Source organism: Camellia sinensis, chromosome 10 (genome assembly GCF_055761805.1).
Source record: "Camellia sinensis isolate YWXY chromosome 10, ASM5576180v1, whole genome shotgun sequence".
NCBI lineage: Eukaryota > Viridiplantae > Streptophyta > Magnoliopsida > Ericales > Theaceae > Camellia > Camellia sinensis.
Genome location: NC_138970.1, coordinates 82,941,868 through 82,965,231, shown reverse-complemented (window position 1 = coordinate 82,965,231; position 23,364 = coordinate 82,941,868). Strand labels below are relative to the sequence as shown.

Below are 23,364 nucleotides of genomic sequence, written 5' to 3'. Positions count from 1 at the left end.
AATCTCAAGAGAAGCTTGAGGAGTGGATGTAGGCTTGGTTGAAGCTGAACTATATAAATTGTGTTTACATTTTTCTCTTCCCTTATCTCTTTACTTAACTGTTATAGCTAACCAATATATTTGATATACTCACTGTGTTAGCTATGTTTCATTGCCTTGTTGCTTGATCTTTCACTAATTAATCCATAGTTGTGCTTGTCCTTGTTTGTTGTATTAGTGGTAATTTTTATTGGGGTATTATTTTATTTTAAATTGTTGAAACTTAATTCAACCCCCTCTTAGGTTGCTTTTTGGGTAACATTTTCCAATGCCGCTTGATTCCTCTTAATTCAATATCGGATGAGAAGGTTATGTCCAAAATACGAAAGTTTGTCAAGGATGTGCAGCCACACATGCCTTGTGCGGCTACAATTCCATTTGACAAACCCAAATTTTTATTTTTCTTGGACTAAATTGTGAATTAAGCGTCGGTGAGGGAGGGCGCAAGTTAGCAATGGGGAAGCCCTAGGGGGATTTTCTTGACCCCCAAGGCTCATTTTTGCCTATAAACACACCACTTCTCCTCTCTTTTGAAGGGATTGGACTTTTAAGCAAGTTTTGTGAATTTTTGAGTGAATAAACTTGCTTCCTCTCACTCTCAACCCTAATTCTGAAAAACCTAAACCCTATAGCAACATTAACAAAGTGTGTCTGAGGTTTGAAGAGCTTGAATCAAAGTGAGGCTAGAACCCAATGGAAGCTTTCAAGCAAAAAAAAACTTATATTTTCTCACCTCTTTCTTGCTTGTTCTTCAATTTGTTGCAAATCGGCGAGTAAGTCCTCTATTTCTTTTAATTTCATATTTTTAGTATATAATCATAGTTAGGTTGTTACCAGGGCATAACCATCACGTAGGTTAGTTATTTTTGTCATTTTTTGCTTTGTTTTGCATGTTTTGTTTAGTTTAATAAAACAACGTGCTTAGGGTTAGATAAATCATGTAATCATCTCGCATGTAGCCCAGTTTAAAGCATCATTGTATCATAGTTTACATTATTTATATGTTAGTTGCTCTTTTATGCATGAAATCATGTTAGTAGCCATTAAACCAAGCTTAGGTTTGTATTTTGTATGTCTAGTTGCATATTAGGATCATGTTTATTTTATGTCTTCGCATGTAAGATGTTTGAGTGGGCATTTGAGTAAGTTTCCTGAATCTTCGTAACATGTGCTTGTTTGTTACATTGTGTTTTCTATAAAGCAAGTCTATGTACTTTTTGGTGTAAAATTGGATGTTTTGTTTGTTTTTATTAATATTATTTATTTTAATTCAAGTTTATGGCCATGATTTATTAAAAATCTATTTTTATGGAAAATCATTATTTGTTTTGGAAAACAAGGCTTTATTCTTTGAATCTAAAATAAATGATATTTATTTTATTTAAATCACCTAGCTTTAGGATTAGTAAAGATTTTAGGGTTTAATAATGGATTGTTTGAAATAATTAATTACTAAAATCGTAAAATAGAAAGTTAGTAGAGGCCAATCTTTGGATTGAACAAAATGGGTTACTATCATTCAATGACCTTCTCCCTCTGTACCTAAGTTCCCGAACCTAAAATTCTCTAGTTATGACGGATCGATCTTTAACTTAGTTTTCATTGTTAAAAGTTTATTAATTCCCTATAAAATTAAGTGGTGACTCTAAGTTGGTTAAAGCAAGTTGACACAACATTTGTATGGGAATGGGCTTGAGACTTGAAAAAGGCACGGCGCCTACACTAAGTTGAATCCATTCTAAAAGGCCTAGCTAGAGGGTTAGAAGGGGACATACCTTACATGTATACAACCACAGGGGAATGATCTGAGTAGGTTCGAGGAAGGTCCCTAACAGCCCTTCAGTGAAATCTAGACGCCATTCAGTATTACAAACAGCTCAATTAAGTCTTAGCCATGCCTTGTCTGTCATTAGTCCAAGTTAGATGAGGTCTAGAACATCCTAGGTCCATAAGGTTACAACAATTCATTATCGCATTGAATTTTTAGGTTTTGACTTAACTAGTGTTGGTGGAGAAGCTACTCTTCTCATTTTGGGAATCAATATCATTAAAGTCTCCTGCCGCAAGCTAGGGTGAGTTCATGTTGTCAGCAATAGCTTCCACGTTTTCCAAGAGAATATCCCTATTTCTAGGGTTTGGGCTGGCATAGATAACCAAAAGGATCCAGTCTTCAAAATTATCCCTCTTGATATTTGCATGTATAAACTGAGCATTAACCTCCAGTGCTTTCACAATTGCTCTAAAGGGGCCCCAAAAAACCCATATTCCACAATTTTTACCCATTAGGTCAACATGAAACAAAGCTGTAAAACCTAGTTTGTTAAAGAATTGATCCATAGAGCTTAGTTCGAGTTTAGTTCAACCTTAGTCCCCATTAGCACCAAGAAGGCTTGTGAGTTTTCTCAAGCTCTTTCATGGTTCTTTTAAAAGCCTTGTTGCCTGCAATTCTATATAAGTAGCTTCGTTGATACATAATTAGGGAAAGATGAGAAGGGAACAAAATCAAGGGTTCCTATTATCTTTATCACTTTCAGCCGATCGAACACATATAAGCTCATGGAACTTAATCTAACTATGGTGTTCTTATTACCATAGTGATTCATCTCATTTTTCTCTATGATAACGCGAACCTCTTTGATCCACTAAATGAAACTTACTAGGTTAGTTGTTTTATTTCTCTTGATCTAACGCAAGGTAGATTGAGCTAAATTGAATTCTGTGTTGATTCTCTTCTGGGATCTCCATGTTCCTCAACACTTATTGATGGAATCGAAAGCTCAGATAAGGAAATTGAAAAGTCTAGGGGTTTCTTATTTTTGTGGAGTGATGGGCTCAGAACTAAAGTATGTGGTTGAGTAATGGTATTGATACTAGTTGTAATTAGAGTAGAGCAAAGGAGAGGTCTGACATTAGTATGGTAATCCATCATCTTTTTTGTATCTGCTAGGCAAAAAATTAGTTTTGAGAAGATGTTTTCTTACTTGGGTCTATACTTTTCTCAGTTGTCTTATTATAATAGCTGGGTAAAAGCAATGATGAGCTCTCTCATTGAGTTATGTTTGGCTGAGTTGGTCTTCCATTCCCTTTGACATGGGGTTTTCCTTAAAACCAAATCTGGGCTCAGTTTGGTTTACAAACTTATTCTTTGGGCCTCTCCTGCTTACCAACATTCACGGACCAAAGTAGTCTGGAGGTTTATCCATGGGTGGATCGTTAAGAGAATTAGGCCCGTCCTTAGGCTTCATGGGCCTCTCTATCTTTGCAATTCCAACGGTCAAAAATTGACCAGGTGTTGTGTTAGGTGTGATGACGCTGGTGATGCTTGCTAGAGTAACACCGTAACTCTCTTTCTCGATAGCCAACTATGAAACAGAAGTAATGCATGTGTTCATACTCAATACCATACATATATTTTCCAATTTGCAAAGTGGGTCATCAATGATTGATTTAGATCGATCTCAATGCAAACCCTAACAAACTTGCCTCTAGTAGAAGTAACTGTATTGATGTCGATCTTGAGTGGTTTTCCAATTGTTTTGGCAATATGAAATAATACCTTATCATTGTAGTATTCAATGGGAAGCAAAAAGAATCTAACCCATATGGCTGTGGAGATTTCTTTTGCTGGAGAAGGTTTAAAATCATAAGTCCATTTACGGACCGTTAGGTAATGATGAAGGATAATCCAAGGGCCACCCGTATAGACCTTTGCATAATCATCTTTCATCTTGAATTTTATAAGAAAAAATTAAATCCCTAAATCAATGACTTCAAAAATCCCCTTGTACGTGCCAAATTTTTAGCAGTTTGATGATAAACAACTTATAGCCTATGTTTCGACCCAAAGGCTTGATAATATGGCAATCTTCCCATGGTCTTGGGAGCTTAATGCAAGAGACCCCAAAATTTAGCTCCTCATCAAGATTCAACTCCTTTCCCAAATCTTTTGCCCGTGAATCTTCATCGTCTGTTGAGAGGCGATCTAGACTGTTATCAAAAGCCCTTTCGTTTAGGCGTCTATTAGTGAGTGCCTCTTTGAAAGATTTAATCGCGGGTGCTTTTAAGGTCGGGCCTTTAGGAATAGCTTCCTTCAGCAATGAATGATCAACTATGTTTTTATCACCATTTTCTTCATTAGCTTTGAGCTTCTTAGTACTTCATTGGAGATGGTCTTGTTCTTCAAGAGAAGCCTCGTTCAAATCGATATTAGAGCCGTTATGAGCGTTGAGAGCCATTTCATTCCTATCCAGTTAGATTTTCACTTTGCAGTATTAAATGAACAATTTTTAATATGAAAATAGTGATTAAACTTAATACTTAAGGGTTTAACTTTTCTCATATTTACATATCAACATAGGAGAATTTAAAAGATCTGTAGAGCTCACCACAGGTGTCACAACCAAACCCGCCCTTACGGGTTTAGCACCGTAACCGGCCAGTAATCCGAGATTACCGAAGGCCTGCTTAACAGTAAGATAGTAATACAGAGTACAAGGCCTGGCAGAAGCCAAATCAGTAATTAAAAGATGTCCAATGAGCTGTGACAGTCTGTATGCAAAAAAACTTTTCATACATATACACATTCAGAACAAAACAGTACTATACATATATATACAAACATTCGGGTTAGGGACCAAATCCCTACCATAACAGTACAGTACGAGTCTATGCAGTCTATACAATACAGAGACAAAAATAGAAAACCTAAAACACCCCGAAGCAGCCTTAGCTTGGCAACATTTGGAACCTCAAGGTGAGGTATGATGGTTGGCTTGACAAAACAAGAGCTAATCCGACGCTCCTAGCTCCGGTCCGGTGCCTGGACACCTACATATATATATATATATATAAACAGTAAGTTAAAGCCCAATGAATAACATATGCGTAAATAGGTTAAGAATGAATGTCCTTTCAGTATTGAAAACAATCGTTTATCAGTATATCAGTTATTCAGTTTGTGGCTCATAATTTATGCCATAACAGTCATTCAGAAACTATAATAGTCATATGTGGTACATCCAATAGCAAAACAGTACAGTAGGTCTTAACAGACCGAGCAGTCAATAATGGCCATCATATCAGTAAACAGTAGTGGTTCCAAACGTAGGAACCGATAGAGATCTCTGTAACAGTAGCAGTAACAGTTCAGTAACAGTAAATTGTTATGGATGCCACAAATACAGTTCACAAATAGGACAAACATTCATTCAGTAAACAGTGTCATTTCATAAAGCAGTACAGTCATTTGTTCAGAAAATAATCTCAATTGAACATATCTTTACAACATTGTTACTCACAGAGCACTGGGCTATAAGCAGCTAGAGCGTCCTCGGATGCCAACCTACACAGTTACAGAACGAACACACACTAAGCTACATAGTTGGAAAATAATAACTTAATCCCTAATTTGCCTCGCCGTGGTTCTACATCAATATCCTCGTTAAGATGCCTTAAACTAGGCCTAGGAGTGCCTAGGATAAAATGAGGATGCAAAAATGTACTTTAAAACATTTTTCATAATTTTCAGAAAACAAGGGTCTCGCTCGAGCGTGGCTTTCTACGCTCGAGCGGGCATGCAGACAAATGAGCTTTGCTCGAGCGTGACTTCCGTCGCTCGAGCGGACTGTAAGCTACAGTAAAAGTACTAGATGCACAAAAATCACGCTCGACGGGCGCTCAATCCACGCTCGAGCTTGACACACAAGTCCTCGCTCGAGCGGATTGTAAATACATGCAAAGTACTGGATACACACATTTCACGCTCGAGCGCCACTTTCCTCGCTCGAGCGGTCTGCATGAACACAAGGCGTACGCTCGAGCGTGGAGTTCATCGCTCGAGCGTGAGTCCAAAATCTGGAATTTTCAGATTTGAACCTCAAGCTCAAAACTCAACTCTAATGCATCAAAACTCAACCTCTTGGGCCTATTTTCTGGAAAAACACTTTAAACCCATAATATAACATGTTTTGAATATCAATTTGTAAAATCAAAACCCAAATGTGAGTCAATTAAACACCATTTTCAAATAAAACATCAAAAACATGATGAACATGCAACATGCATGAATTTAATCAACTTCAAAGCTTTCAAAGCATGATCAAATGAGTTAATTCACTCACAAACATGATGAATTCATGGACTATAACCCAAATATGGACATGCATGCAATAATTCCCATAAAAACAACTCTAAACTTCAAGAAATGCACATGCATGCATGATTCAAGCTTCAATTCAACCATCTTAAACCAATTTATGACCTTAGGCTCCTATCCACCATGAATCATGCTAGATATGACTCAAATGCAAGCTCAAGAAGATGGTTCTCCTACCTTAGACCTTGAATTACAAGTGTAGAAGCTCAATTATGCAAGACTCCTTCAAATTCTCTAAATTCTCCAAGCAATTGGTTGAAATCAAGTTTTTCTCTCTCTCTCACTCTCTCTAGTCGGTTGAGCTCAAGAAGATGGTTGAGGAAATGTTGTATGTCTAAGTGTACTCAAGCCTCAAGGTGTTGGAGAAAGTGGCCCACTAGCATGACAATTCAGTGAATAAGTTGAACTTATGTAATTTAACATTATTAAATCTAATTTAATCATACCAAATCACATTTCAATTAAATATACCATAAAATCACATAAATGCTAATTAACATAAATCACTAATCAATTTCAGATTCGGCCGCCGATAAGGCATTCAATTTGCAATTTAAACATAATACATGAACAGATAATTTAACAATCAAACAGATAGACATGCATTTAAACTAACACACTCAATCAATTAACTCAAAATTTCAATCAATCAGTCAGTTAACATGCTTAATCATAGATTAGCACTAATCAGTGGTGAGGGTTGTCACAACAGGTCCCGTTTCAATGGTCTAAATCGTTCATTTTGTATGACACATTTATAATGTATATTATTTATGAAAAAAATTAGATCGATGTGATAATTAAGTCATTTTCATGTTATAAGTTCTCTTATGTTAAGATATGAATATGAGAGAAATCCGATCAACTTTGTTTGGCAAGTGGTGATTTTAGGGCTAGTTTGGGAAGATTAAACAAGTGCACTTTTTGACTTTTTATGAAATATGAGTTGGGTTTGGGTTGGGTTTAAAGTGATGTGTTAGAGAGGTGATGTGACTTAAATAAGATGATGTGACTTAAATAGGATAGTGACTTTTTGTCTTTTTTCAATTATGCCAAACTTGGCCTTAGTCAAAAAGTCACTTAAAAAATAAAAAAGGCAACAACCTATATAAAAAAGTCAAAGATTACTTTCTCTCTATTCTTTGCACATTTTTTGGTAAAAAATCAAAAAGTCATCCAAAACATACTAATTTTTTTATATTATATTTTAGTCAAAAAATTAAAAAATTACTAAAAAAATCTGTTCCCAAATGAGGTCTTACCCTTTAGTTTTGTGAGTAATTTTTTTTTTTTTGGGGGACTAAAACATACTTTTCCTAGACCAAGCTTCGGATTGTTTTTAGAAATTATTTTTTTAATGATTTTTAATTATTTTTATAAAGAGATGTGAAAAAAAAAAAAATTAATAATAACTTTTTAACGATGAATGTTTGTTTGATTTGATTTGATTTTTTAAAAGCTGTCTTTAGATGAATTGTTGTTTATTATTAATAATTTTTTTGATATTTTAATTAATTTTTTTTATACTTTTAGATGACCTAATCAAGATGCATTTCAAAATTAAACACAAAATTTAATAAAAATATTAAAAAAATAAAATTTCAAATAAAACTTGGCGTGCATTTTCGTTTTTCTTTTTTTTTTTTTTCAAATTTTCATTTGTTTTTAGTAATTTTTTTTTTGCTTCATATATTAGTTAATTTTTTAGATAGATCTAATATTGATATATCTAAAAATAAAAATGGCTAAAATATAAAAAAAAAGCTAAGTAAAAACAAACAAAAACACATCTAAAAATAATTTTTAAAATGGAGAGACCTCTCTCCAGTTCATATCGAATTGGAAGGTGCTGTTAGGCCATCGTGAGTCTACCACAAAATCTACATTAATAATTCGAACTGTTTAATGTTTAAAACTCATCGGCCTTGTTTGGTTTGTGTTTCTCAAAAAAATTTGGAAAAAATTCTCTACAAATAAGTTTTCAAAAGTAATCAAACCAAACAAATTTTCCCAAAATTTTTTTCCAAAACTTGTTTGGTTTACAAGTTTTCCAAACAAATCTCTCTCTCATACACATCAAATCAATCACTTTTTTCAAAACTCTCTCAAAATAATTTTTCAAAACATCTTTTGAAAAAAAATCAAACCAAACAAATTTTCGTACTTTTTTTCTCAAAACATGTTTCTCAAATACAAACCAAACAAGCCCATCGAGTGTTTCGTTTATAAAAAAAACACTTTGATGAGATGTCAATAGTTAATTGACCAGATGACATTTGTGCCAACCGTAAATATAATTTTAAAAATAAATTATTGATACAAATATGACCTAATAATTTTTTATAAAAATAAAATAATAATTCAATACAAATTTTGTAGACCTAAAGACACCCTTTAAAAACAAAAATAAAAATAAAAATCCAACCGTTCTGAAAAGTGTAACTAGAAGCCCAAAATTCCAAACAAGGCCTAAATAAATCATAATGAAGACTGGAGCTCGAGGTCACCACCGAGGCAGGGTTGGATTGAAATGAAAAGAGAAAAAAGTTGTCAGGTGATTTGAGTCCGGTTTGACAAAACACTCCACCCCGCGTCATTTCAAAACACTCCACCCCAAAAAACGGAGGGAAGACCAAAAGCTGCGTTGGCGGCAAAATTACCCAACTCTCTCTCTCTCTCTCTCTCTCTCTCTCATACACACACACTCAACAAGACGTACCAAACAAACAAGCTTTTTATCTTCCATCACTTCACCAAATGCAAATACGATCATCTCTCTCTCTCTCTCTGAGCTCGATCGTTATGTCACCGTTTCATTCGATTTCCAAAGGTGCGTTTTCAATCCCAACCATTTTTGCTTCCTAACTCTGTTTCAGATTGTGGTTTTGTTGATTGGTTGTTTGTTTGTTTTTTTCCCTTCCCTAACCTTGTAACGCAATTGAGGTTTTTGTTGTTAGTTTGAAGTTCTTTACGCATTGAATCGTCGACAATGAAGCTTGATTTTAACAATCACGGCCTTTACAATGTTCGATTTCGGAAACATCAATTTGATTATTAATTTTTTTTGATTTTTGATTTTTGTTGTTTTATTTCTCTGATTGTGGGGTTGGCTTGTGGAGTCATTGATTTACTCTTACTTGTATCTTTAGGATCCGTTTTGATGGATGTGTATGTGTATTTTAAATCAAGAAATTTGAGTTAAGCAGAGAGAAAAATTATAGTAAATATATTAGTAGAATACTTGTAGTTAATATAGAATTTTTATATTGATTTTAAAAACTATTATTATATAGTTATTTTAAATTCATCATTATAAAGTCATCTAATTCAATATTGAAATTCATAGGTAAATTGTTTAATCTAAATTCAAGCGATTGTGTATGCATTTCAAATCCGTATTCATCCAAATAGATCATTAGTCAATTTATTTATTTATTTATTTTTTTGGGGTTCATTTTACCTTAAGATTGCTTATTGATGCCATAGCCCTGTACATGACTGCCCGTTTAATTTTATTGAATTTTCCCTCTTTTAAGTGGTTTGGTTTATGCAAGTTGTCATTTTTGGGAAGCATTTCACTTCTAATGTATAAATTCTATGGGAAATACAACCTTCCATCCTTCTTCAACTTCCTTGAAAATTGAGGTAAGATATCAAAGATGGTTCTGTTGCATGTCTTTATGTTATGGGTAAATTACACTGACCTCCCTTGAATTTTAACATAATTACATTGGGTTCCCTAAAGGTTGACATAACAATTAACTCATTTTTCATCAGTAATTTGTTAGTCACATGGATGAAAAAAAATAATATTGTCATATGTTTTATATTAAAATATGTAATTTTTACTTGTTTATTCTTGTACTTTTATATCATCTTCATCAGTTTTGGACCTCTAGTTTCTTTAGCTTTACTAAAAAAGAGGTCAGTGTACTTTAAGGGAGGTTTTGTAATTTTCCATTATGTTATTATGCTCAACATTTTACCTTGTTCTAATTTTGCAATACACTTTATAGGCATTCTATAATCCCATTTTTGATGTCATTGAATTAAATTACATCTGTAGCAAAAAATGTAAACCCTTATTCTCAATTGTGTTGCTTCTTACGGATGGGGATACTGGCTATTGCTGCCTGTTGCCGAAGTAGTTTATCTGGTTTTATCTTATTATCCAATTTCTGTAACTTGCCCATTTTTAATTGTATCAATTCTTTCTTATTCTTGTCATAGCATTGTCTGCATTTTAGTTATGCTCAACTAATAACATTCTGTCCCATAAACTTCTGTTGGGTTTAATTTGTTGTTTTATAGACATTTCTAATTATACACTGGAATGCTTATGACTCTCCAGAAGTACTGCTTTGCATACTTTATGACGGAGTTTTAAATTGACATACCTAAATCAATTAAAATTTTTTCTCTCTTCCCACTTTTCTAAGTTTGGCTTCTTTAAGAACATCAGGTGCATTATATTTTAAAGAAACAATAAAATTTGATCTGCATACTGTTTGGCTCAAAGGGTCTTGGTAGACATTTAATTTTTTTGGTCTGTCTTTTAGTACAAACCATTGGAGTTTAGTTTTCAAAAGGTTAAATGTATCCTAGATAACAAGTCAGTATTGTAGTTTAAATTACTATGCTTCCTCCTGTAGGATTTTAATAGAGATCCATACCCAAGATCTCAAGTCTAATTAAGATAAAGAATAATAGATGTGCAAGTGATGCCATTGATGGAGGTAATGCAAGCGGTATACATCTTGTTGGCTATCTTCTTTTGCCTCCAAAACCCTACTCTTCTTGTCTCACAGGGATGGGAAACATATGAGGCTAGGATTTGGAGTGGGAACCTTAACCACATATTTATTAAAGCCCTATTCCATATTTTCCCATCAATGGAATTAAACTTTCTACGCGTATGGTTTAACCCACTCTCACTTTAATGCATATAGCATGGCCGAAATACGTGCTCCTAGAGACGTGTCACGACCTGGTCATATTTCTATATTGATCATGGTATAATGGGCCTAACTAACACCATCATATTCGATAGTAAACAACGGATAACTATATGTTCCATATAGCCCCATCAACGGAAGATTGCTAACACCACCATGTCCCAACAAATTCATTCACTAAAATTCAGTGTGAACTTTAAATTTTGTCTTTTACTATTTTTGGGATGCCAACATTGCTCAATAATATTCTTAACGTCATGTTGGTCTTTCTAGTTCTGGGTTTTTGGTCTCTTTCTTTGCTGTGTATGATGTATAAAAGAGCAGACCCTAACAACAAAAAAAAAAAAAATTGCCTAGTAAAAGAAAAACAGCAACTGGATGGTGTGTTATTTTGCTGCTTATTGAAGAATTGCTCAACTTTGAGCGTGAATTAAATAACTAGGATTGTGTTCATTATACATAAACAACATGCCCATTCATCATGGGATAAAACAAGTTAGCCAATCCTCATTTGTCCCCTCCAATCAACATAGTCACTCTTGTTGAGTGTCATGCCGCAAAATGTTGGTCTGATGGTGCCCATCTACATTGTTTGGATCTGGTGGCAATTATAGTGAGTGCATTATTCTTGCTTGTCATCAGTTTTACCTTTTGTCCTAGTTAATTTGCTAGCTGGAAAGTGTAGTCTTGCCAAGAGAGGACGGGGTGCCCTCGTCTTCTGGTCGAATCCCCTTACGCAAACAAAACCTGCAAAATAAAAATAGCAGGTTATACATGCTACTCAATAAAGAGAAGTATTGTATATATATACCTGGGACATGTTGCTGACCAAAAAAGTACCAGGGTCGTGTAGTTTATTGTGTGAAATAAGTTTTTTATAGCTTGCACAGGCGACAATTTTTTTCCAACTTTTGAAGATTGAGATTATGCTTGTGATTCTCCCCCTTTCTTTTGATCGACGGGTATATCCAGGCCTCTTTGAGCGCTCAACTTATCCCAGACACATGTAGTCCCCTTGTCCAAATAAATCCTTGGGTTACCCCATGGGATTGACTCGAACTTACGAGAAAGGTTCCTGACCATCTCATCTGCCCTTTGGGATTTTTGTTGTGAATATATTGTGTCAATGCGTGCAGCGTAGGAGCCAGAAATTTTCTTGTGGGGGTGGGGGGAAAATTAATATGTTGGTCTTGGGAAAGCATATGTGGTGCCACAATGTGGTTTTTATTGGTTGAAACAGTGGGAACTAGCACTTATATGCTGATTTTTGGGAGACAACTAGACAATTGTCGCCACATGAATGGTGTGGAATATTGCTCCAAGGGTGGGGGTGGGGGGTAAATTAATATGTTGGTCTTGGGAAAGTATATGTGGTGCCACAGTTTGGTTTTTATTGGTTGAAACAGTGGGAACCAGCACTTATATGCTGATTTTTTGGAGACAACTAGACAATTGTCACCACATGAATGGTGTGAAATATTGCTCTGACCGCCAAATAACTTATCGAAAAATATATAGCTATATATTACAAAAGCTTTTTAGACTTTTGCGGGGACCAGGGCCCCTGCCGGTGCCCCCCCCCCCCCCCCCCCCCCCGGGCTCTGGCCCTGGCCCTGGATGCATGTGTAGAAGTTGATGATCAATAACCCAATTGTTTTATCTCTTAAGCTGTATTATGCTATCCAGACCGTAAGAATATTTCCATTAACAACACTTTACATCATGCCACAAAGAAGGCATAATACACAGTTGCTAGTTTTTAAAAAGTTGGTGTAATTTTTAAAAGTTAACCATTATATAAAATATGGATTCCCATATGCTAGTTTTAAGGGCCCCAATCCCCACTTGGGACATGTCAAGAACATATCTAGGAAGATTTCCAATTTCTTATCATTGTTTTGGTTAATCCCCAGGACAATATAATATTTTTGAGGCTTTGTTAAATTGGTTCGGGTAAAGTTGGCTTATGTGCAAGTTGGATTTGGTTAATTTGTTTTTGTTAGTTTTTCAGTCTTCTGGTCATGGTAACAAGAGAAGGTTGGCTATGATAATTTTTGTGGATGTGCATTATATGGTGTTTTGTAGAGTATTGTACAATTATTATTTATTTGCTTTGGTGTGTATTGTGTTGTGTACATAAGTTGAAAACTACTGAAAGCAACCAGAAGAACATAAGTTTGTGCTTTTTACATACCTCTCCAAAAGCAATATTGAATAATTTCCGTTGATAGACCTAATATACAAAAGAATACGTGAATTTCATTTTTGGAATGAAGATCATGAATGACAATCAATCTTTACTGTTCATTACCTTTAAATATTGTAGGTATAGAGGTTCCAAAGTAAACTGTGCGTCTTGGCAAATTCCAAATCCAAGCCCTAGGAACATCAATTGGGTTAATGCTAGAGTCATGGTCAGCAAACACCTGCATAGGAAATCTTCTTTACTACTGCCTATCTGAAGAAGTGTGTTTGAAAGAGAGAGAGAACTCGAATTAGCTGAATATAGGTATCATTATTTACCTCATTAACTTGAAAATATGTACCATTGAGTGGAAAGCTCCCTCTCATAGCTGTTCGACATGGTATCTGTTCATATGATGTGTCACAAGTATCAGATGAAATTTGATGTAACTAGTTTGTTGCATCCTATACATAGTAATGATATGCATATCCTCACCAGAAGGGTCCCTCGAACAGTATGGGAGTTTGCTTCTCGGAAGCTATTGCATGAAAAACACGTATTTTCATCACATAGTTTGCCATATTCTTGGGAACTACACCTCCTTTCTGGTGGTTGAATTGAATTTGCAGTTTCACCTGACAGAACATTGACACATTCAGTAGCATCAATTAATGAACCCAAAGAGTCAGATTAAACATTACTGAGTTAATTGTCCAATTTTCCACGTTCAACTACTTGCCTAGTTGCATAGGGATTGAGTGGGTTGCTTAGAATGCTAGAAGCATGAATGAGCTAATCATTAATTTTCCATGTCCCCTAAATAATGATGGATGATCCTGTTGTACAATTGTTCAATGTTTTGAGCTATCTTAACGAGTTGGGTGATATGTGTGTATGCATTTTGTACTTACCAGGTGTCCATATAGCAAGAAGGTATGAGCATGGGTCATCAGGTTCTCGTTTGTCCAACTGTAATTTTAGCAAGTTTATTCAAATAGAAAATATATTTAGACATGTGAGAGTCGAATAATGTATTTCTCAAAATGTAGATGCAGTGATACTAACCCCTTCCAGTAGAGGATGTGAATCTGGAAGCTCATAGCTGCAGAATGGGAGGAAGCAATTGGTATATGTTAGCAAGGATTCAACACTCCATTACATTCTAGGGAAAATAATTTAGTTGATAAGGATCCTTTCTTGCTAATTAGTGATTTTTTTTAAAATTTTTTTTTGTAACATTTTCCTCATCACTTTGCAACATACTTTCTCATCATGGTTAGTTTGGCTATAATTTTGGAATGAATTTGTTTTCTATTCGGTTTAGTACTCTTGTAATATAAATAGGCTTTTCCTAGCTTCATCAATTATTATCTGAGAGGATCATGAACAGTTGGCTCCTATTTTCTGTTTCTAAAAGGAATCTTATTCTATCTAGTAAGAGGTTAATGGCTTTAATGATTTTGTCAATCTTTTGGAGATGCGGGAAGTGACTACTTACACATGGTGTTCTGTTCTTAGCCGGCTCACATTTTTGAGTTTAGGCATAGGGATTGAAGCAGCTTCTGTAGTCAAAGCTACTAAAGCATTTGACATTTCGCCCTCCTGAAGTTCCATACTCTGTTGCATGTAGTTTTGCAAATTTTGAGTCAACTCTGCAATATTGAGTTTGATTGTAGGAATTTCCTCAAGATCTTCACAAAACGCGTCCTCAATGTCACTTTCTGGTATTTGTGGTTGCTCATGCTCTGGCGTTGCTGGTTCTTCAACAATAGGCTCTGGTGTTCCTGGCACTTCAATAATAGGTTCACAGTTATTGATTTGAGATTGTGCTTGCAGTTGTTGATTAGCCTGAGGTAGAGGTAGAGGTAGAGGTAGAGGTAGAGGTAGCTGCAATGGTTTGATGACCTCATTAGTTGCTTTGTTTTCAGTTGCAGTCACTATTCTTTTCTCTTCTGGCCCAGGGAGGGCAAGCCTTGCACTGCATCCGACATGGTTCATTAGTCATTCAGTATATCAGAATATGCTTAACATAGATATTATGGGTTTGTTTTTGCAAAGCTTTGTGATACTGAGCCTTTGATATCTTATATAACATGCAGTATTTTAATAACCAGAATGATGAAGTGAATTTCATGTATTTGACAGTTGCCAAACAAATCTACTGTCCTAGAATCAATTATGATATGATTTTCATCAGAACAAATGTGGATTAAGTTGCTTTTCTTGCTTATGTTTATCTTTTAGTATCTGAATATGTATAGAGACACACAAACACATGCATGCATGTATATATACGTATGAATGTATGTGCCTTCAATTTGTATTTTCATCTGTAATAGTTATGTTCCTGATGATTATCATTCAGCTGGTCATGATTTTCCACATATCATTTGTTTGTGATTGATCATTTGAAAAAAATTCAAAATTTGTAGAACATAGGTGATATTGGCATTCAGAAAAAAGAAAAAGAAAAACTCAACACACAGAAATCTCATTCAGATATTGGCATGTGTGGTGATTTAGGTGTAGAGATCCATTGCAGATGATGTACAAACCTTGCAAATGCACTTGCAAAATGCCGGCATTCTCCTCTCATTGGACATGCATTACAATTTGGTTTGCTTTTGGTACAAAACACCTGCAAAATTATAATGAATGCTTGCCAACCTTGTTTGTAATTAATCATCAGTTAGGGGGAAATCACCACATATTTCTAGAAAATACTACTTACCTTTCCAAAAGTAATCATCTGGTAATGTAATTCGTATCTGTGACAAATAGCATTATGAATGAGTAAATGCCATTGCATAATTTAACAATAAATAATAAATAATTTAATGTTCTTGCCAATTCATATATATGTAAAGTATGCATAAATCAGTTTGGGTATAGATGCCAACAGAAATATCTATTTACAATGTTCTTTGGTCAAGCTTGCAGAGTCGTGGCCAGAGATATCTCTGAATTGATTCCAACACTGGGTACCTATGTAGGAACAGCAACATTAGCTTTGCTATTGTGAATGTCCATTGTACTGATGTAAATCAGTTGGCCCTTAATACTCACAGTTCTAGAAGATGCAACTGTAGTGACTCAGGCAGCGGCTGAAGGGGTACCCATCCTAGTCTGACAGCTATACGTCCAACGTTTGTGTCAACCTTTTGAAGATTTACAAGTGTAAAATGTTTAAGATTCATCCATCTTATTTTGATATGTCGTGTACTTTTAACTTATAACTTACCGGGAAAGCAAGATGGTGAAGTGTCAAAAGCCGCACACACTCCACGCTTTTCAAGCCCAACCCTCTTACACTCAACAGATATTCTCTACAAGCAAAAAATTTCTGTAAGTACTTGTTTCATTGTTCTTTTTATCATATGGAAATTGTTCTGTAACGTATAGAATGATCTGAGAATTTTCTGCGGGCTTACTTTACTTCGTCAGGTGGAACATCCCTCAACCATTCAAGATCTATGCTTCCGTGTTCTCTAACCAGCCTGTTCAGGAAATCCTGCATTTTCTCAACTATCATCAGTTAAATGACTTTTCTATACATTGAGTGTCATAACAAAGGCAATCCATCTGCAGTTTAAACAATGGAATATGAGATGGTTTGTTATGGAATATATTTACCTTAATTCTCTCTGCTAGCATGTTGTTCATTCCCCTTGCTTTGATGGTGTCAGCAATCTCGTTAACATCTGCACACCGTACTGCTTCCCAGTCCAACGAGTCCATTGTGTTGGCTGTTCTTTCTCTTTTACCTTTGGCTTGTGCCTGCGATCTTAAGCTATCCCAGTCAACTGTGTTCTGTTTCTGCTTTCCATTCCTAACCCTCTTCACTTTGGAAGTATCAGAATTAATTGCCTTGCTAGGAAGATATCCATGGTCTTTCAAACTTGACTCAACTGCCTTATGTTCTGTGTTTTCTGGGTTATTAGTTACGGTGGTGCTCTGTGTGACATCCAAGGTCTCTGTTGAAAGGTTTGGAGCCTCAAGAACTTGCTGCATTCTACGATTTTGCTCTTGAGTCTGTGATTCAATGTTATCCTTTGGATTCCCAACTGGTCTGTATTGAGACTGGAAGATCCTATTCACCTTTCCGTGAATTCTGCTGCATGCATGATTGTTTTCACTGGGAGATTTTGGTGTTTCTTGGAAACTCGTAGCCATGACCTTTCGAACCATAGTCCGGCTTACAGATTCTGCCGTTACTTCACTTTGTTCACTTGTGCAGTTTTCTTCATTTTTCTTGGAAATATCAGAAGACAAGCTTTTTTCTCCCAACATTGTGAAGGATTCAACTTTCAGTCCCAAGTCAGTGGTCATTTGTAAACAATAATTATTGGAAGTGATGATCTGCCATGAGGAGGTTTTATTATCCAAGTTATCCTTGTTTTGTTTTTGTGTGTCACATTCTGAACCATCCTTGTAGGTGGACCCATTTTCTTCATAAGACGATGCATTTCCAGTCTTGTGATTGTAAATTCCACACAAGGTTTCTGCGCTCCGTAATAGCTCCACAAAAGAAGAGCCAACAAGACTGTTGGGATTTGATCTGGTTCCTGGATTTGCTTCTGAGTTGTCATGCAAAAATGATCTTATTCTTTCAGTGGTTTGAGCCATTGATGAGTCCACAGAGTTTTGAGAGGAACCGACAGAATTCTGAGAAGAAAGTACATCATCTGTTTCTCTTCTGTCTCCCGTGAAACCTGCCACTGCTTCTGTGAGCTGATTCACCACTGTGTCTGTTGATGATTTATGGTATATCTCTAGACTATTTCCGGAAATATCTGAGGATTTACATTTCAAATTATCTGTTGACTTTACACCACCGCTGCTGCTTCCTAGAAATTCATTTCCACTGACAACTTTTTCTACAGTTGAATACATTTCATGCAGTGTTATAGAACTCCCGTCATAGGCTGGTTGATTTGACTTCTCTTCATGCCATTTGATGGAATCCTCCGGGTCCAGTATGCACACTTCTGGTTCTTCGACTAATATACTTGTCTCTTCAAAGCATGGGCTGTCAAGCGGAAAGTGTGCAGCAAGAGACATGAAGGCAGAACTGCAAAGAATAAACTAGAGTGAAGAGGTTTTCTATTACAACTGGTGTTAATTTTTTTGTTAAGTTAGAAACTCCAATTGACCTAGAAAGATGGTCTGAGACATTTTGAGTAAGGAAAACTCCAATCACTGAGTCCACAACTGATCCTTTCCATGGAGAGAAGCGTCTATCTCCTGTGAACATTACATTGCACTGTAAATATAACAAAATTTGCTGAATGAACCAATGTTCCTGTCATTCCAAAGTTTGAGAAAAGGAAGAGCGTGCCCTAAATGTTTGTGGACGTAATGACTGTTTAGGCTTCTTGATACTTTCTTTGTTCAGGTCCAAGATAGAAGTAGATATTTGGGAAACAATATGCCAGGTATTTAAGTCTTACAACTTAGTGATAAGTTTGTATGTATACACAATCTCTTTCATTAAGTTGCTAGTAGGATAAGGTTTTCACAACTTGAGTTTTGGCATATTGCATTAGCTATCACTGCTATCTATGTCTATAATTTTGAAATCTCTTATATCTTTTGTTTTTACCACTAGTTGCCAAGGTAATATGGCTACAAGAAGTTAATTGTATATATTCTAAGTAACATAGACACAGACACGATACAGTTGTGCGGACACAATGGTGTTTAAAAAAATGCAAGACATGATATGTGTGGCACAAGTTAATTAATTAATTTGTTTATATTATGATAAATTTATGATATGTCAAACATATGAGTAGTTTATTTAAAGGTAATGGAAAAAGAAAAAAAAATACTAATTACAATAAAAAAAAAATATATACATTCCATAATCTAAACATCAAGATATCATTTATGCAACAATTGCATTTTAAAGAATGCAAATAAACATTAAAATATATATGTATGCATCTTATAAATGTTTCAAAACATAAGTTCTAAAGTTGCATTATGAAGAATGCATATGATTGTTATTATGAAGAGATTCATTGCATAGGTCAATCAAGATTTTTTGATCTAGGAACAATTGAGGTCAGCCAAGATTTGATGAGGACAAAACTATCTCCTATTGATTATTGTGATGGTTTCACAAAAGGAGATTGGGTTGAACTCAATGACGAAGAGCAAATAAAAGAAGAGTTAACAGAGTCTCTAAATGCAACAAAAAAAACTAAATGGGGACACACTTGGTATTCCAAGGTTGATAATTGTGTGAAGAGAAGTTCCACATCGCCTCAGGTACTAAAGCAATGGTAAGCATATAAGTGTGAGGGCACCCACCACAATAGCTAGCTTTTGGGATTGAGTTATACTAAGACCGTGTATGTAACAAATTAAAGGCTCAACCAAATCTAAGACGGAGCAAAGTTGAGAAAATTCTATAGCAACATAAAATTCACTTTGTTGATTGTCTTGGTATGGAATGATTTAATTTGATTCCCAATCCCAATGCATGTCTAGTTGATCTTGTCAACCAGTTGAAGCATAAAGATACTGTAAACAACTTTTGGAAGAGGAACTAACAATTAAAGCATTCCAAGCATCTTTTATTTGGCATGGAAGATGGAAATTTTTTGGTTTGAACTCGAGGAAGATTTCTTTTGAAGAAAAGTCTGATGTAGGACAAGAGTTTAAATGTTTCTATATTTTTATTTTAAATATTTTTGATATAGTATTTGTCTAGGAAAATCATGTAATATCCTAGAATTATTAGGGTTTTATTTATTATTATTATTTAATTTGCATTTATTTTTCCCGCTAATTTTTAGGTTACTTATTTTTCAAGAATTAGGCTAGTTTCTTAATTTTTAGATTGATTGGTGTTCAATATTGATTGATTTCCAAGGTTTAAGTTATTATCTAAGGCTTTGTTTGGGAAGTGAGTAAAATAGTGAAAAAGCTAAAAAGTTGTTATAAATTGTCACATCGTTCTATTTTTTTGCATGTCTTTTTATAAAAAGTCAAAAAGTCAATTAAAATAGTCAATTTTTAAACGAGCCCTAAATACCTATAGAAGTTTTAGGGTAAAAAATACAACTTCTATCAATAGAATTAATTCTTCTTTGAGAATTCTTCTTTTCCTTGAGGATTCAAAGTTTCTTTCTGTGTATTTAGGATCCTTTGTCTACTAGAATGATATCTAGTTCCAAGTGATAATTTTGTTGTGTCACAACATATATTTAGCTACTTAATAAGATATGATTTTAGCATTCCTAAAAAAGGATTTGAGACTTAAGTGGTGTGTAGACATTTAAATGATTATCTGTATTGATACCTTGTACGAGATGCATGCGTGCAATAAATGAGTCTGCCCGCCCTCGGAACACTCGTCGTTCTTCTTCCCACCATTTTGCTTTCTCTTCATCGGTCCCATCAATACCTTCACTGTTTATATTTTCCAGAAGAAGCTTCCATACTCTATTTGTCTCTTCATCAAGGTCAACTTTAGGTCGCTGTCGCCATTTCCTAACAAGACCAAATGAACCTTCAAAAGGCACCACCGTTCCATCTCTTTTATAAAGAACTAGTGCATTTTTCTTTTCAAATCTTAAGTTGTAAGGAACAATTGCACCCTGCTCTTGATATGTGACTTGTTTGCTTTCCCGATTGATGTCTAGACACTTTAAATACTCAACTATTGCATCAATAGTGGGGATTCTCTTCTGTTTTGCACCTGGAAGATGACATGCATTGAATGCCTCGGTGTATTTAGAAAAGAAATCACTTTAACAGAATGGGTGCCCCTCAATAAACAAAAGAATCTATAATCATTTACTTAGGAAGTACCTATTGACTTGCAAAAGGATTGGTTGTAGGTATACATACCAGTAGAGTTTCTTTTTGTCCGCTTCTTTGTTGTCATTGTTGCACGAGTGTCTGCAACCAGTGCTTCCATGCATGTGTGAGGGTGATGTGAAATTTCATACAGCTGCTTATTACCCCGTATTGGTTCCCCTCTAGCAGGAAAACTTGGCAATTGTTTTCCCTTTATAATTCTAATTAGTGAAGCCAAGTCGCGTACCCGAGTAGGGCCTTTGGATCTCTTCTTTGTCATCCTTCCTTTCTGGTCCAAAGCCAGTTTACATTCGAAAGTTTTCTGTTTACCCTGAGCATCTGTAAGTGGAGTAGTTTTGGTTGAGGTTCTGGTAGTGTTAAATTGAGCAGTAGAAAACCTGCAATTGGTTTCTGTTGTATAAGGAGTTGCACAGGCATTGTTCAGAGGCCATGGTGTTGCTCGTCTCGCACTATTTTCTGCAGCAGTCTCAATAGACAATATGTTGGACATAGTTGAACTGTGCGCTTTCTCAGTTCTCTTTTTCTTGTAAATTGTAGGAAAATGCATGCCAGGAATTCTGTTATTGTTATATACATTTGCTGGAAATCTTGCCAGATATTCATGCAAAGAATTGTAATGACGTCCAATCACATTTGTGCGGATGGGTTCTGCCTCATCAATTGTGCATGAATGTACCCTCTTTAATCCCCTTGCTTGTTCTCCCTCGGTCAAACATGCACTGCTGCTGCAGATGGAATCGTTTGGACTCCTCGGTGTGGATTGGATATCAGTATTCATCATCATTTGTACAATGCTTCCCTGTTTATCATGTGTTTCATTGGAGAAAACTATCTGACATTTTCCTCTTGTATGCTCATTTCGGGCATGACCCTTTAAGTTTTCATGTGATCGATCAGTTTTGGCTGGGGTTGGGGGACATGGGGCTTGTCTTTCTGGCATTGCTATGTAATCTTCTAGCACTTTGTTCATGGAGCGGTTAAGTTCATAAGCAATGCCCACTTGTGTCTTCTCAACCATTGCCTCTATCCCTTGGCCAAGGTGAACAGTTGATTTTGATTCAACTCTGGTATAAAAGTTTTGTGCTTGTGATTCTGCATTCTCATTGGAATGTGGCCTGTATGAAGAGCTTTCTTCTCTCACTGGGCTTTCCAAGTCAAAATTTAATGTTCTCCTGCAGGATCTTGTTACACGCGGTGCTGTTTTTGGATGAGTACTTTTGCTTGTCACTTCCACTGTGGGAGTGCCTGGGGTTTTGTTGAGTCCATTTTTTCGGACATACTTCCTCTTGCCTGTTGTGTTTTCCTCGGGGGCCACAGGCTTTGGGGTCACTGGCTTTCGAGTCCTTTTGGGCTGGCCTTCTATAACCACTTTGGGCCTGTGCTTTTTTCTTCTCAGTTTCTGTTGTGTTCTGTTCAGGTCAATGCCAGGGTTGCCTTCCTTGTCAGGGTTGTGATTCTCGTGCAATTGTGTTGAAATAGCAGAACTTGACAAACCTTTTGGTAGTCGTTGCTGTTCTTTATCATGGTGGAGCTCGTCCACTTCAACCCTAATAGCAACTTCGTTCCCCTCGTCCCTTGCCTGATTTGTTCTTTCATCCATGTTTAAATTGTGAATATCATAATCGTGCTTGGTTTCTCCTTTCTTGGACTGATCTGGTGTTATGGGTGAAAACTGGGCAGTGATGTTCCTGCTTGTGAATGCATCTGTTAATGCTCCTGGTGGCAAGTTGAGATCATAGGTGGCTTGGGCAGGAACGTAATTTCCGTCTGTAAGGTACAGTTATTACATTTCATCAATTTGAGGAATAAATATTAACAAAATCTGACGTGATTTTTGTAGTGTAAGAATGTTATTCATCTGGTGGTTGTTGAATCAGGTGTAGAAAACATCCCAATGCATGGGGTCTGGGAGAGTCAGATTTCAAATGAGGCATAAAAAACACCACCACCACCGCCGCAGCTGCCGCAAGTGGAGTCAGCGTGATGGTGAAAGTGTCCCGGGTATCAATGGTTTGTGGGTAAAAGGAAACAATCAGAATGATGGCATGGCAAAGGTGTATCATGTAAATATGTATGATACATTACACGATAAGCAAATACCAATTCGTGTTTCACTTTCTTTGCTTTGGTTCTAAATCCAGATGCAGTTTTTTTAAGGTATGTAGCTAACTGATTTTCACATGTTATTGAATATGTGGGGG

The 23,364-nt window shown here is 35.8% G+C and overlaps 1 protein-coding gene and 1 long non-coding RNA gene across 7 annotated transcripts in view; one reads left to right on the top strand and one right to left on the bottom strand.

Annotated features, from left to right (window-relative positions):
• Positions 1-11,537: 11,537 nt before the first annotated feature.
• Positions 11,538-23,364, bottom strand: part of LOC114281295 (DNA glycosylase/AP lyase ROS1) — a 13,679-nt gene continuing 1,852 nt past the window's right edge. Inside the window, exons 3-20 of one of the 2 annotated variants that reach the window (XM_028223741.2) lie at positions 21,194-22,930; positions 20,643-21,041; positions 18,487-18,577; positions 16,967-18,404; positions 16,765-16,844; positions 16,575-16,659; positions 16,400-16,491; positions 16,250-16,318; positions 16,065-16,101; positions 15,889-15,971; positions 14,832-15,311; positions 14,399-14,435; positions 14,245-14,302; positions 13,829-13,968; positions 13,672-13,737; positions 13,460-13,574; positions 13,343-13,381; positions 11,538-11,895 (exon numbers count right to left, since the gene is read on the bottom strand). In XM_028223741.2, the coding sequence (XP_028079542.2) occupies positions 11,771-11,895; positions 13,343-13,381; positions 13,460-13,574; positions 13,672-13,737; positions 13,829-13,968; positions 14,245-14,302; positions 14,399-14,435; positions 14,832-15,311; positions 15,889-15,971; positions 16,065-16,101; positions 16,250-16,318; positions 16,400-16,491; positions 16,575-16,659; positions 16,765-16,844; positions 16,967-18,404; positions 18,487-18,577; positions 20,643-21,041; positions 21,194-22,930 (5,171 nt within the window). In that variant the 3' untranslated portion in view covers positions 11,538-11,770. The remainder of the gene's footprint in view (positions 11,896-13,342; positions 13,382-13,459; positions 13,575-13,671; positions 13,738-13,828; positions 13,969-14,244; positions 14,303-14,398; positions 14,436-14,831; positions 15,312-15,888; positions 15,972-16,064; positions 16,102-16,249; positions 16,319-16,399; positions 16,492-16,574; positions 16,660-16,764; positions 16,845-16,966; positions 18,405-18,486; positions 18,578-20,642; positions 21,042-21,193; positions 22,931-23,364) is intronic. The other variant, XM_082891754.1, reaches the window with a different exon arrangement.
• LOC114281297 (uncharacterized) overlaps positions 22,801-23,364 on the top strand; it is a 21,616-nt gene continuing 21,052 nt past the window's right edge. For all 5 annotated transcript variants that reach the window (XR_014342275.1, XR_014342274.1, XR_014342276.1 and 2 more), the window contains exons 1-2: positions 22,801-22,937; positions 23,041-23,320. This is a non-coding gene — a long non-coding RNA (uncharacterized LOC114281297). The remainder of the gene's footprint in view (positions 22,938-23,040; positions 23,321-23,364) is intronic.